The sequence below is a fragment of the Chenopodium album genome, chromosome 21, assembly GCF_948465745.1.
Source record: "Chenopodium album chromosome 21, dcCheAlbu1.1, whole genome shotgun sequence".
Taxonomy (NCBI): Eukaryota; Viridiplantae; Streptophyta; class Magnoliopsida; order Caryophyllales; family Amaranthaceae; genus Chenopodium; species Chenopodium album.
The window spans coordinates 6,832,643-6,848,225 of record NC_137854.1 but is presented as its reverse complement, the minus strand read 5'-3'; the positions used below and the strand labels follow the sequence as shown (position 1 = coordinate 6,848,225).

General features: G+C 30.3%; 1 protein-coding gene and 1 pseudogene across 1 annotated transcript; one reads left to right on the top strand and one right to left on the bottom strand.

The window, feature by feature from the left end:
* Positions 1 to 574: 574 nt before the first annotated feature.
* LOC145600261 (uncharacterized) lies at positions 575 to 9,600 on the top strand. Its single transcript, XM_081656187.1, has 8 exons — positions 575 to 1,696; positions 2,453 to 4,079; positions 5,090 to 6,594; positions 7,123 to 7,303; positions 7,384 to 7,503; positions 7,598 to 7,810; positions 8,521 to 8,712; positions 8,801 to 9,600. Exons 1-8 carry the CDS (start codon positions 1,353 to 1,355, stop codon positions 9,224 to 9,226), a joined length of 4,608 nt encoding a protein of 1,535 aa, XP_081512313.1. The 5' UTR covers positions 575 to 1,352; the 3' UTR covers positions 9,227 to 9,600.
* Positions 9,601 to 10,213: 613 nt separating this feature from the next.
* Positions 10,214 to 13,173, bottom strand: LOC145600880 (protein FAR1-RELATED SEQUENCE 5-like; annotated as a pseudogene).
* Between the last annotated feature and the right edge of the window lie 2,410 nt (positions 13,174 to 15,583).

The following is a 15,583-nucleotide window of genomic DNA, read 5'->3' as shown; positions in this document are numbered from 1 at the left end:
TTTTGGAAACACAACTTTTTGTATGTGGCTGGCCACATGGTGTGGCCAGCATACATAACGGGCCCATTCTATTAAGGCCCAAAAAAATAACGGACTTTGAATAAAAAAATAACGGGCCCATTTCGTTCCCCGTTATTTTACATATTCAACCGTTTTATTTGAATTTTTCAGTTTTTTTTTCTTTTTTTTGAAACGATGCCAGTTTCCCACTTCCCCAAACCGCCATTATTATACATGGAAGTCTAATCAACCGCCATTTTTTCTTCGTTTGTTCTTAATTTTCTCTCTAAATTCTCTTTCTCATCTCTAAATTTTCTTTAAAATTATTACATTTTCGAATTATGGTTAAATTGAAGATTATTCATCCTAAGGGTAAGAAACGATCATCTTCTTGTCAGAAAGTTTCTGAATCAGGTAATTTTTAAACCCTAATTTTTATATTTTCATGAATTTTGACATTATTGTCGTAATTTTTTCATGAATTTTGACATTATTGTTGTTTTTGCGATTGTTGATTATATGTATTTCGCCCAATTTTTTATCGTCATATTTTGCTAGTGTTTAATTTGTTGATTATATGTATTTCGCCCAATTGTTTGAAGTGATACATGTTTAATTTGTTGGTTTATTTCTTTTTCTATTGTTTTATTTCTTTATTTATTGTTTTTTAAAGGTTACTTGTATTCTTATGATTGTTATTGTTGTTATTTTTTCGATTTTTAGGTTTAGACTTTGTTCTGTTGTTGGAGATGCTTAATTAAGTTGTTACTTTGTGAATGGTTCATTTTTTCGTAGTTGTTACTTGTTATATAAGAGTGAATATGTTGTGATTGATTAAATTCTTATATGAGTGTTACTTGATATGAGGGTTACTTGTAAATGATATATGTGTTACTTGTTATATGAGGGTTACTTGTAAATGTTACTCTTATAGTGTATGTATTATATATGTGTTACTTGTTATAGGGGTTATAATGGATGTATTTTATAGGTGTTACTTGTTATGTGTATTTTATATGTGTTACTTATGGATGTATTTTATATGTGTTACTTATGGATGTATTTTATATGTGTTACTTGTTATAGGGGTTATAACGGATGTTTTTTTATAGGTGTTACTTGTTATACTGGTTATAGTGGATGTATTTTATAGGTGTTACTTTTTAGGTTGTTTGGTATATAGAGGATTACTTATATGATATGGTTTGATTGATAGTTTATTTTCAGTTGTTAGTTGTTTCTTGGAATTATTTATGAAGTGTTGCTGATATTATTTTGTTGATTCAACAGAAGAATTGAATGATACACAGGAAGAACAAAGTCAAGGTTTGAATAAACCTACTGAAGTAGTTATGGAGGAATCAAATGCTAATTTGAATGAACCATCTAAAGAAGTTGAAGTTGGTAGAGTTCTAAGGAAAAGGGGTAGGGATATTCTTAATGAAGATGATTTAGAAGAAGAGCAGGGTGAAGATTTGAATGTTGTGGATTTGAATGCTGAAATTACAAAAGAAGTTGATGAGAATGTTGGTCAGCCACCTTCTGATAATGTCAATCCTATGGATGATGTGGAAGAAGATAAACCTGATGTTGAGATTAAACCTGCAATTGTGAGTAGACGATCCCGCAGAGGTCGTAAACCTGCTGCAACTTCTAGTCAAGTTATCGAAGTTGTAAAAGTTGAAAGTAGCCAGAGGTATGAAATATTCTTCTTTAATTAATTGTGCTTTATTATATTTTTGAATTTGAGTTTTTTTATTTATTGTTTAATATATTTTTGAATTTGAGTTTATTTATTTGAATTTGAGTTTTTTTATTTATTATATTTTTGCCACCTTTTTTATTGCTTAATATTAATTTATTGAATTAATTTTGTCTGAGTTTATTGTTATTTGTGAATGGTTACTTGTTTTATAGGTGTTACTTGTTGTATAGGAGTGATAAAGTATTAAATGAATGTTACTTGTTAGAGTGTTAATTGTTAGAGTGTTACATGTTGTATAGCAGTGATAAAAGTATTAAAGGTGTTACTGTTTATTTGTAGATTGTGGTGGAGATCTTATATAAATTTTACTTGTTAGGGTTGTTTTATATGAAGATTACTTATTTGATTGTTACTTGTTTTATGGTTATATAAAATTTATTGATAGATTTTTTTAGGTGTTACTTGTTTGTATAATAAATATTGTATGTGTTACTTGTTATATAAAAGTAATAAAGGTATTACTTGTTAAGGTTAGTACTTTGTTAAGGTGTTTCATGTTAAGTACTCTGTTAAGGTGTTACTTGTTAAGGTTTTAATCTTTTATGGGTTACTTGTTTACTTTTTAAAGATTGTAGGTGTTACTTGTTATATAAAAGTGGGTGTTACTTGTTAAGGTTTTATTTTTTTTATGATGTTACTTATTCTGTCATTTTAATGTTACACTTTATTTTCATTTTTTTGTTTTAGGGATGATGAAATTGTTTTGCGTAGTAGACCTGCTGGTGTTATGGAGTTGTTTAAGAAATTAAGTGTTGATCAAGTTAATGCTGTAAAAGCTATTGGTTTTGGGAGTTTACAATTGATTAAATTGAATTCATTTCCAACAGAAATGGTTCGTTGGCTCTGTAGTTCATTTGATGCTGAAAATTGTAAGCTTGACTTGCCTAATGGACAGAGTTTTCAGCTTACAGCTGCTGATGTTCATGATGTATTTAAGATACCAATGGGAGCAACATCTGTTCCTATTTCTATTAAAAGGCAGCATTCTGATTTGAAGACAAATTGGAGGAAGTTATATGGGTCTAAATCATTAGATATATCTGTTCCTCTTTTGTTGAATAAGATGTTAAATGACAAGGAGATGCAAAAAGGGAATGATGAATTTAAAAAATGTTTTGTCATGTATTCAATGGTTACATTACTTGCTCCAACATCAAATAGATCAGCTGACTTCAAATTGGTTTTTGCTTTGGAGGATACTAAGCAGATCAAGGAGTACAACTGGTGTCAATATGTCTTGGATGATTTGTGTGACAAATTGGCAAATTGTTCTGCTACACAAAAGTATGTGCCTGGATGTATTTTGTTACTTCAGATTTGTTATTTTCATAGGATTCAAGTGGAAGGATTTTCTGTTAATAGCTCACTGCCCCTGATCAGGCATTGGAATGATGAAACATTTAGAGATAGGTTGGTAAAGGAAAATGGACTATATGGTCAAGGAATTCTTGATGAGGATACATATCCTATATCTGATTTTATTGCTGCAGATGAGCCTGTGAAAAAAGATGAAAAAGAAGAAAAAAAGAAGGAAAAAAAGAAGGGAAAAAAGGTTGAGTCTGTTGAGAAGGTTAAGGTTGGGAATCAAAAAGAAGAAAAAAAGAAGGGAAAAAAGAAAGAATCTGTTGACAAGAAAAAGGAAGAGAATAAAAAAGATTTGAAAGAAAAAAAGAGAGAAAGTCTGATTTCAAAAAAGAAAAATGAAGAGAAAAAGGAAGGAAAAAAAGATGGAGATGAAGAGAAAAAAGAAAAAAAGAAACAGAGTTTGAAAAGAAAAAATGATGTAGATGTTGCTGAACAAGGTGTTGCTGAACAGGAAGTAAAAGAAAAGCAATACAAAAGAAGGCGTTTCTTAAAGAAGGCTGATTTTTATATTGGTCATGCTAAGGAACAGTTGGCTGGGGATGAAAATGTGATTCAGAAAATCATTGAGAAGTACAATCCTTCTGTTATGGCTCAGGATGAGAATGACAGTGAGAATGTATTGAAAAAAAGACGAATGACTGTGAAGGATTCTGAATTTGAAAAGATAGTTGAGAAATATATGCCTTCTTCAGTTCAAGATGATCTTGATGATCAAGATGAAGATGATGAAGATGAAGGATTTGAAGATGTTGGAGCTGATGACGAAGTTGAAGATAGAGCAAGTCCTGATGCTGAGCAAAATTTGGATGCCGGAGTTGTTGATGGAGCGGTTTCTGCTAGTGTTGATGCTGTGCAAAATTTGGATATTGCTGGTTCTTCTCGTGTTGTTGCATTTCAAATTCCTTCAGAAATTCAGACAAATGAAGAAATTTGTCAAATTGCAAATAATGTGAGTTTTCTTACTAGTTTTTTAATTTGTTGTTACTTGATTTTATTACTAGTTTTTTATTTGTTGTTACTTGTTTTTATTACTAGTTTTTTTATTTGGAGTTACTTGTTTTTATTAATAGTTTTCTTACTTGTTGTTACTTGTTTTTATTACTAGTTTTTATTAATAGTTTTACTTGTTGTTACTTGTTTTTATTACTAGTTTTTATTAATAGTTTTCTTACTTGTTGTTACTTGTTTTTATTACTAGTTTTTATATTTGTTGTTACTTGTTTTTATTACTAGTTTTTATATTTGATATTACTTGTTTTTCCTAATAGTTTTTTTCTTTGGTGTTACTTGTTTTTATTAATAGTAGTTTTCTTGCTAGTTTTTTTTTTATAGAGGATTACTTAAATGTTGTGAATAGGTTACATGTTACTTTCATAATTTTTTGTGTTTTACTTGTTTTTTTGTTTAGGTATTACTTTTTATAGGTTACTTGTTTTTTTTATTTAGATATTACTTGTTATAGGTATTTTTTTTTAATAGGTTACTTGTTCAGGCATTACTTGTTATAGGTTACTTGTTTAGGCATTACTTGTTATAGGTTATTTGTTTAGGCATTACTTGTTATAGGTTACTTGTTTAGGCATTACTTGTTATAGGTTACTTGTTTAGGTATTACATGTTACTTTTTAAAGTGTAGAGGGGTTACTTGTTTTATAATTAGTTGTTACTTGTAATGTAATCACGGGTTACTTATAATGGGTGCATAAGGGTTACATGTTTATAATTAGTTACTTGTTATCTAATAGGAGTTATTTATTATGCTTACAATATGTTTATTGTTACTTGTTTTTATATATGAGTGTTACTTTTTTTATGGTTATATAAAATGCATAGATATTTTATGGGTTACTTGTTTTGCTGTATAGTATTTTTATTGTTACTTATTTTTGTGTTACTTGTATGATGTTATTTTGGTTACTTTGTTTTTTTTATTAATTTGTTATTATGATGTAATTGCAGGATGTGGAAAAGAATTACATGTTCATGAAGAGGGACATGAAGTTAATGTCGTATCAATTTGAGCGTTACATTGAATCAATGAAGCAAGAATTGAAACCTGCTAAAGTACATTCTCCACAACCTCAAAAGGAAAAATCTCCTGTGTTATCACAATTAGATCCAATATATAATGATCAGTCATTCTGGGATCAAATTGATAAGATTGTGAAACAAAACATTGAAATGAAGAAAGTTGTTGATGACATGCCTTCATTCAAACTGTTTGCTTGCCCTGAACCTGAAAATGAACCAATTGCAAGTCAGTTACCTGTTGGTGGGTTTCAGGATTTTATCAAAGATGTTGCTGCTCAACCAATTTCAGTTGAAGAAGTCCCTTGTTCAGATGATCCATTGGGTGCTTCTCGTGAAAGAAAAGTAGTTGAGGACATCGTTCATTCTATTAATCTAGAACAGATTAATGAAAATGCCCCTCATGATTCTGAAGAAGGAAGATCTGCTGCTGCTGATGTACAAATTGGGGTTCATGATTCTGAAGAAGGAAGAACTGTTGCTGCTGTGGTACAAGAAGGTTCTGGTGTTGGAGTTTCTGTTGATTCTGCTTCAAATGCAGAAGTTGGTAAAACAAATGACAAAGCTATTGTTGTTTACAGTCCTGTGGTTTCAAGTCAGGACATTGTTTTGACAAGTAGCCAAGGAAATTTTGGAGCTAAATCGAGCCAAGATATTGTTTTAATATCCAGTCAAGAGAATGTTGAAGTTGGATCAACTCAAGATATTTTTCAAAGTCTTGAAAGTTTGGCTATGATTTCAAGTCAAGAAATAGCTTCAACTGAGATTAATCCAACTGAGATTATTCTGGATCAAGGAGTTTTTGATGGTTCGTCTCATGATAACATTCATCAAAGTGTAATTAATCAAGATCCTCCTGAAGAAGTAATTCATCTTTCAACCAAAGAATGGATTCATGAGCTTAGAGAGTTGCAAAGAAATGATATTAATGCCTCTGACAAAGTTGCGCCTCAACAAGAGACTTCTGTGAAAGATGCTACTTCTAATAAACAGCCTGTTGATACCTTGAAAGAATCATCTGATCCCAAAAAAAAAGCACCTCAGAAAAAAAATCCTGAGAAAAAAAATTCTGGAAAAAAAAAGAAGGATTCTACTCAGCCAAAAGGAAAAAAGAAAGAAAAGAAAGAAAAAAAAGAAGTGTTGACATGTTTTGTTGCTGGTTGTACTCCTGAAGAATCTTACAAGATTCTTAGGAAATTTTGGGATGATGAAGGGAGGCCTGATGGTGAGAAGAATATAATTTCTGATGATAATGCTGTACAGTCTGCTGAATTTATAAGTTGTGATATTAACTGTGGTGCGTATGGTGGTTATAAATTACAGTTAATCTCAAAATTTATGAGGCTTAACTGCAAGAGAGTATCAAGAATGAGGAGTTTACGGCTGATGGTTGCTGATTATTGTTTTCTTCAGAATTATTCAGAACTGTCTGATTCGTAAGTTTTTTTTTTTATTTTATTTTTATTTATGTAAGTATAACTTTATTTTAACTGTCTGACATGTTAATCTTTGGAACGGTCAAGATCTCATAATTTGTTTAATGGTTTTTTTTGTTGCATGTTCTGAAATTGTATCACTTATTGTGTTATTTGTTTGATATATGTTTTTGTTACATGGTGTTACTTGTTATTTATATGTGATTATTTATTGTGTTGGGTTTATATTTGTTACTTTTTATATATTTGTTGTTTATGGAGTTACTTGTTTTTTATTTTGTTACTTGTTTGTATCTGTTACTATATGGTGTTACTTGTTTATTTAGTTACTCTTTTTAGGAGTTACTTGTTTTAGCAGGTACTTGTTTTAGTTACTTGTTTCATTAGTTACTTGTTTCAGCATTTACTTGTGTCAGTAGTTACTTGTTTCAACAGTTACTTGTTTCAGCAGTTACTTGTTTCAGCAGTTACTTGTTTCAGTTTCAACACTTACTTATGTTTGTTACTTATTTGATTATTTTTGAACAGGGAACTCCTAGTATATTTTAATGAGTTCTACAGTTTACCTCGAGAAGAATTTTTGACGTTGTTTCAGAAGGAAATGATGTCAAGCAGAATTTTGGATTGTTTTTTTATCCTATTGAATTATGTTGAGGTTTATAAACAAAATAATGACAATCCAAGACTCTTTTTTGGTGGTGAATATATGGTAATTTGCTTACTACTTTTTTTATTTTTCAAAATTTAATTATATTTATTTATATTTACTATTTTTTATATTTTATACAGTGGCCTCTTTTATGCTGTTTATATAATGGAGAAGGATGCTTATATGAGAATGAAGTATTTGGAGCATGGGATATGTGGATGGAATCTGTGAAATGTTGTGAATTGTTTGATGCTGTGTTGGTAAGTGTTCTGTTCACTTAATTTTTAAGAGGTTAACTTGATAACTAGTTTGATTCTCTGTTTTTTTTTAATTCTCTGTTTTTTTTTCTTTTAGATTTTCATACCAATCTACTATGGACAACATTATTCTACTGTTGTCATAAATTTCATGTCTGAAACTGTTGACTATTTGGATAATCGAACTTATTCAATGCAAGTCCAAGTACAAGGCAAATCAAAAAAAGGGCAAGCTGCTGCAAAAAAATGGAAAATTTCAACAAATTTTGATGAATTTCACACAGAGTATTATACCCTCACTTGGTACATAGTAAGTATTCAATATTGGATTCTCTATTTATTATTATTATATTCTTTTTTGCTCATTTATTTATTATTTTATTAAATGGATTACTTTTTTTAGTGTAACTAGTTCTGTGGTTACTTTTGGTATATTACTTGTTTTTTAGTTTTTCAATATGAGTTACTTGTTACTTGTTTTTTAGTTTTTCAATATGGGAATTACTTATTATGCGAATTACTTGCTATGGGAGTTACTTGTTATGGGAGTTGCTTGTTTTGGGAATTACTTGCTATGTGAGTTACTTGTTATGGGAATTACTTGCTATGGGAGTTACTTGTTATGGGAGTTACTTATAGTTACTTGTTATGGGAGTTACTTGTTATGGGAGTTACTTGATATGGGAGTTACTTGCTATGGGAATTACTTGTTATGGGAGTTACTTATTACTTGTTATGGAATTACTTGCTATTGTTACTTGTTTTGGGAATTACTTATTATGAGTTACTTGTTTTATGGATTACTTGTTATATGGAATATATTTTATGAGTTACTTGTTTTTGGGATTACTTGTTATATGGATTACTTGTTTTATAGATTACTTGTTTTTGGGATTGAGGTTACTTGTCTTTGGGTTACTTGTTTTGGGGTTACTTGTTTTGGGTTGAGGTTACTTGTCTTTAGATTACTTGTTTTGTTGGCTGTTACTTGTTCTGTTTACTGATTATTTTTTTTTGCAGAGGCTGTATATGTCAAAATATTTGGTTCTTAAAGGCCATGATAATGGAGAAGCTGTGAAGAATTTTGACATTCGTATGATTCCACTAGACTCTCAAAAGTGTGCTGTGGAGACATTTGATTGTGGAGTGTTTTGTTTGTACCATTCTGCTACATATGAAGGGAAACCTTTTAGATGTAAAGGTTTGACTGAGGTAAACATTTTTTTATTTTTATTTATTTCTGTTTTCTATTTTTATGTTAATTACTTTAATTTTTTTTTTATCATATATTATTTTATAGGCATTGGAGAGACGGCGTTTTAGAGCAGAAATATGTGCATCTCTGGTATTGTGCAATTTGAATCTAAGAAGAGAAGATGTTTTAGAAAGTTTGGTTGATTTTGCTAATAAGAATGAAGAGATTTATTCTGAAGTCATTCTTAATGAAAAAATCGCAAAGGCTAATAAGGAAGCTAAAAAGGCTAGTCTATCTAAAAGCAAAAAGAGAAGTCTAGGAAAGAAAAAAAATGTTAGTGAAGGAAAAAAATTGTTTTCTGAAAAAGAAGTAGATGATGCCATTGGGATAGAAAAAGAGGATAAGACAGAAGAAGACATACTGGTTGCTGCAACTATTGCTGTTGAGAAAATGGCAGAAGAGGCGAAGAAAAAGAAAGGTGCTATTCCTTTTAAGGAGGCTGCTCAAAGGCGTTCTTCAAGGAATAAGTAAGGAATTTGTAAATCATTTTAATTAGGAAACTTTTAGTCGAGTTTGTATTTACATTTTTATATATATACATTATTACAGTCCTTTTTTTTTTTTTTTAATATAGTGGTATGTAGTAATATGTAGGATATATACTGTTTTTATTCATTTTTATATATACATTATTACAGTTCTAGTACTTGTTATTTTACTTGTATTTATCAGAGTTACTTGTTTTACTTAGTAGTAAAAGTTACATATTAATGACATGCAGTTACTTGTTTGATATATGTTTTTAAGAAAGGTTATCAAATTATAAGATTTACTTGTTTTAGTTAGTAGTAAAAGTTAGCTTACTTATAAATGTTCTTATACTTGTATTTTTATGAATAATAGGAGGGAGGAGGGTTACTTGTAATTTGATGAATAAAAGGATTGAGTAGGGTTACTTGTATTTGTTACTTGTAGTAAGAGTTACTTGTATTTTTATGAATAATAGGAGGGGGGAGCAGGGTTACTTGTATTTGTTAGGTTACTTGTATTATATGAATAATCTTGTATTTGTTACTTGTAGTAAGAGTTACTTGTATTTTTATGAATAATAGGAGGGGGGAGCAGGGTTACTTGTATTTGTTAGGTTACTTGTATTATATGAATAATCTAAGGGAGGAAAGTTACTTGTTACTTATATGTATAATAGGAAGGTTAATTATATACTAGTGAATACTTGTATGTTACTTGTTTTGGTGGTTACTTGTTTTTACTAGTTATTTGAAAATGACTATTACTTGTATTATAAAACATGTTTAATTGCAGTATATATATATGATCAAAAAGAGTCTGATTGCAGTATGTATATTTAAAAAATAACTATTACTTGTATTATAAAACATGTTTAATTGCAGTATATATATATGATCAAAAAGAGTCTGATTGCAGTATGTATATTTATAAAATAGTCTAATTACTGTAATCTAGAATTACAGTATGTATCAATCACATAGTTAAAACTTAAAATAATTTTGGGTTTGAAACTGGAGTTATTGTTCCAAATTCTCTGGAATTTCCTTTGGCTTGCATTGCTTTTGTTTTCTTTGCTTTAGGTTGCTTCCCTTTCTCAAAGTGCCCTTTTATTCTTTTGCTTCTTCCTTTTGTGTTTGCTTTTTTTGGATCCAAGACTGCAGGGATTTCTGTTTCTGGTGATTCTTCCTGGTGATCAGTTGAAGTTTGCTGTTGATTACTTGTAGCTTCCTGTTGATCAGATGAGGTTTCCTTCTCCTTATTCTTTTGCAATTCCTTCTTGAATTCATCTGCCTTCTCTTGTATAATTTTGAAATGTTCTTCTACCAAATTTCTTGTCTCTTTGTGCTCTTGACATTTTATAAGTAGATTGTAGCTTCTTCTTGCCATTGTGTGACGCCAAGGCATTAATTTGTCAGCCTGAGATTCTTTTTCAGCTGCATCATCTTTCTTTTTCCAGACATGTGCTTTTGCCATTTTAGACCATCTTGATGAAATGTAGAAGTTAGGAATTCTTGTCACATTATGATGATGCAAGATCTTTATGCAATGATAACAAAGCCAACCAATTTCTTCAAAATTCTTGCAAGAACATGCTATTCTATTTAGAGCTTTGTTATATGTAACCTTCTGTCTGCTACTTTCATCATACTCTATCTGAACCTGATAAAAGTATAAATCTCCCACAGTAGCATGATGATAGGTTATGCATCCTATTGAGTACATGAATTCTGTTTCAAAATATCTGAAAATGGTTTGAGTGTATACTTCTGAAGCATGTTTAAGTAATCCAATAAAAGGAATACTTGAAGTTGGGTTTGAATTTGAACATTTAAAATCAGCATCTGATTCATTCTTTCTCCACCTCTTCACTGTTTGATTGAAAATTTTGAAGAAATCTGTCAGGCTTGTGTTTTTGTTCGCCTTAAACCCAACTGCATTATTTGCACTTTCACTTCTTTGTGATGATAGTATACCAGCAGAAAAAAAAGTCTTTACTTAATGCTGTACACCATTTTTGTCTCAAACCATACAACCTTTTGAACCATTTATTGTTTTCAAGTTTGTATTTTGCAATCATTGAATCCCAGCATGTCTGTAATTTTATATTTTGAAATAATAGTTAGTCTTTGATTAAAAATACAAATAATTAAAAATAAAAATAAAGTAATGGTTACTTGTATTAAATTATAATTATAAGTAATAGTTACTTGTTAACTATACATGTAACATTATACAAGTAACCATTGGTCCATTACAAGTAACCTCATACTTGTAATGGTTACCTGTATTATATTACATGTAATGGTTACTTGTAATATGATACATGTAATAGTTACTTGTATTAGGGAGAAGGTTACTAGGTTACTTTTTATCATATGGTTACTTGTTTTGAGATTAATTGAAATATATGCCTGAATCTAATGTATTATATTACATGTAATGTTTACTTGTTAACTATACATGTAACATTATACAAGTAACCATAGATCCATTACAAGTAACCTCATACTTGTAATGGTTACCTGTATTATATTACATGTAATGGTTACTTGTATTATGATACATGTAATAGTTACTTGTATTTGAGTGAAGGTAACTAGGTTACTTATATTATATGGTTACTTGTTTTGATGTTACTTGTATTATATGTGTTACTTGTTTTGATGTTACTTGTATTATATGTGTTACTTAAAAGTGTCTAACACCCACTCAAAAGCAGGTTGTCAAGGGAGTTACTTGTTAGTTATTAATAAAATTATCAGAGGTTACTTGTTAGTTATTAATAAAATTATCAGAGGTTACTTGTTATAGTGAACCAGGGTTACTTGTATATACTAGTATATAAACAGGGGTTACTTGTCTTTACTATTATATTATAGAGGTTACTTGTTTTTACTAGTATATTATAGGTGTTACTTGTTAGAAACCACTAGGGTTACTTGTTATAGTGAATCAGGGGTTACTTGTTAGAAATCACTAGATTTACTTATAAGAGATTACTTGTTAGAAATCACTGAAGTTACTTATATTATATGGTTACTTGTTTTGTGGTTACTTATAAGATAGTTATAGAGGTTACCTGAAATTCTTCCTCATTCACACATCCTGAAAGACATTTGTTGAATGCATCTTTGAATGATGTATCTCTTTTCAGTGCTCCAAACCTTGATACAGCATTCTTTATAAGATGCCAAATACATAATCTGTGTCTTGAGTGAGGATAGACCTACAAGAGTGAAAATATATTATACTTTATTCTTGAAATAATTTATTTTACTGGGATTATAAGTTCAGAGATTACTTTTTCAATTGCTTTAGACATTGCCAAGTCTTGATCTGTGAATATTGAAGCAGGTTGACTACCACCCATAGACTTCTTAAAAGTGTCTAACACCCACTCAAAAGTTTCTTTTTTCTCATCAGCAATAAAAGCACAGGCAAACATTACATTCAGCCAGTGATTGTTGAGACCAACAATAGGAGCACAAATAAGATTATATTTGTTTGTCCTATATGTGGTATCAAATACAACAACATCTCCATAAATTTGAAAATCTTCCTTCATTTCAGAATCTCTCCAAAAAATAGCAGTCACTTTGTTTTCATTTTCACCACCTCCTAACTTAAATCTGAAAAAAAAAATTCAGAGGTTACTTGTTCTGGTGATAAGAGTAACTGAAAGTAGTAAATTCTTGTTTCAAAAGAAGGACTTTAGTTACTGGTATTAAATGTATGAGTTACCTGAAAAAGAAATCTTCATCTTCTGCTTGCTTTTTGTATAATTTATCTATTACAGTTTGTGCATCACCTCCCTGAATTTCTTTCATCTTCTTCCTTGAAATGTAATTATAGTGGTCTGTCAGAGTATGTCCTACAATTTCTTCTCCACCAGCTTCACTACTTATTAATCTATATGCATCTGCTGGTCTTAACCCACTGTCTGCCATTAAATCAATGACTTTTGCCTTTTCTTCTGTTATCTTTCTCTCTGATCTATGTAAATGCTGCCAAACACTTCTTGTCAACTCATGGTTATGTGCTATAACATGCTGTTCAACTACAAACATTCCTTCTTTGTTTTTTTTTGCCCTAATGAATGCATGACAACCTGTCCTAGTTTCAGGCACTTGATGTGTTCTTTTTTTTTTTGTTTTCAATTTGTGGAGGGTGTGTTTTTTTAGCTTTTGGTACACATCTGAATCCTTCTTTAGAACAAACAAAATCCTTTCCTTTGATTTCTCTGTGTTTTCCTTGTGTATATCTTGTTGTTGAATGTCTTATACTAAATCCTACAACCGTAGCATGAAGCCTATATTGCTCATATATTTCATCCAAAGTTGAGGCCGTAAAACCTAGTAAACTTCCTGCAATATCATCCAATTGTATTTCACCTTGATTTCCACTTTCTTCTGTCAATGTACTATGACTTGTTTCTCCTGGACTTGTATTCAATTCTGCATATTGTAAGTTAAAGTTAAGAATATACAATATGTTATATACAGGATTACTTGTTGCACTAGGGTTACTTGTATAATTTTTTCTTGTATAATATGTGGTTTACTTGTTATGGTGCAGTTGGGTTACCTGTAAACTTTTATAAGTAGTAGATTACTTGTTTTGGAAAAGTTACTTGATAGAAAGTACTAGGGTTACTTAGAAGTTTAAAAGTAGATTTACTTGTTGTTAGTTATTGATGATATTATATGAAATTACTTGTTAGAGTACAATAGGGTTACTTGTAAGCTTTTTAATTTAGAGTTACTTGTTGTTACAATTTTTGTCAAGGGAGTTACTTGTTAGTTATTAATGATATAAACAGGGGTTACTTGTTATAGTGAACCAGGGTTACTTGTATTTACTAGTATATAAACAGGGGTTACTTGTCTTTACTAGTATATTATAGAGGTTACAGGTTACTTGTTTTTACTTATATATTATAGGTGTTACTTGTTAGAAACCACTAGGGTTACTTGTTATAGTGAATCAGGGTTATTTGTAATCATAGTATATAGTCAGGGGTTACTTGTTTTTACTAGTATATTATAGAGATTACTTGTTTTTACCAGTATATTATAGGGGTTACTTGTTTTTTTCTAGTATATTATAAGGGACTAAGGGTTACTGGTAATCGTAGTATATTATACTGGTTACTGGTAATCATAATGTTTATATAGGTTACTTGTTTTTTGTCTTAGAGTTACTTGTTATAGTGAATCAGGGTTACTCGTAATCATAGTATATAATCAGGTGTTACTTGTTTTTACTAGTATATTATAGAGATTACTTGTTTTTAGTAGTATAATATAGGGGTTACTTGTTTTTTCTAGTATATTATAAGGGACTATGGGTTACTGGTAATTGTAGTATATTATACTGGTTACTGGTAATCATAATGTTTATATAGGTTACTTGTTTTTTGTTATTACACATTTATTATAGGGGTTACTTGTAATCCTAGTATATTATAGAGGTTTATTATGGTGTATTTGTATTACTTGTAACCACACAATATTATATTGGTTACTTGTTAAACCCTATTTTATTTCCGGGTTACTTGTTCATAGAATTACTTGTTCATTCATATTTTTTACTTATTAAATGATAAATAAAATGTAGATTTTACCTTGTATGTCGTTGTTGACATCAAATTCTTCAAATTCTTCCAGATCCAATACCTTATTATTGGTTTGGATTTCGAGATTCATCAATGAATCTTCAATTTCCTCTATCTCTATTGATTCTTGCGAATCAGGTAATTCTTCTGCCATTGTTCTTCTTGAATTTCTGGAAAATAAATATGTTTGAATTTCAGATCGAATTTTCTTCGTTTTTGTCACCCTTCTGGAAGAATGAGTTTCGCCGCAATAAATGAGCGATCTGGGTTTTAGGGTTTTGGGATTTTTGCGCGTCTTTTTTGTACTCATTTAGTTTAGGTAGCGCGTGATTTTCAATCCCGTTTTGCGCGAGTTGGCTCCGTTATTTTCGCTGACATGGCAGCAGGCCGCACCATGTGGCCTGCTGCACCAAAAAGGCGCCGTTTTGGAAATTAATTAGAGTGCCCCGCAAGGCCGCAAATTCTAATACGGAGTACCGAGTATTAATTTTGATGATTTTCGGAGTTATAAACGTGTTTTTTTATCTAATGGCAAATTCGTAAAATAGAAAGAACTATTGTTTAATGTGTTGCTGGATTAATGTGTTGAGTTTGTTATTTCACTGACACCATTGAATCTTCTTCCTCCTTCCTTACCCGATCTCCATCCACATTCGACCGACATTCCACTAACAACCCCACCATCTTCGATAGCTTCAGCGTCAAATAAAACGAAAACCTTGTGAAAATGGTGAAATTTAGGG

Bases quoted from the DNA above. Each gene is read 5' to 3' on its own strand.
- LOC145600261 (XM_081656187.1), top strand. From the start codon at position 1,353: ATGGAGGAATCAAATGCTAATTTGAATGAACCATCTAAAGAAGTTGAA. The intron at 1,697-2,452 runs GTATGAAATATT...TTTTTGTTTTAG, and splicing joins AAAGTTGAAAGTAGCCAGAG to GGATGATGAAATTGTTTTGC. The intron at 7,304-7,383 runs GTAATTTGCTTA...TATTTTATACAG, and splicing joins TTTTTGGTGGTGAATATATG to TGGCCTCTTTTATGCTGTTT.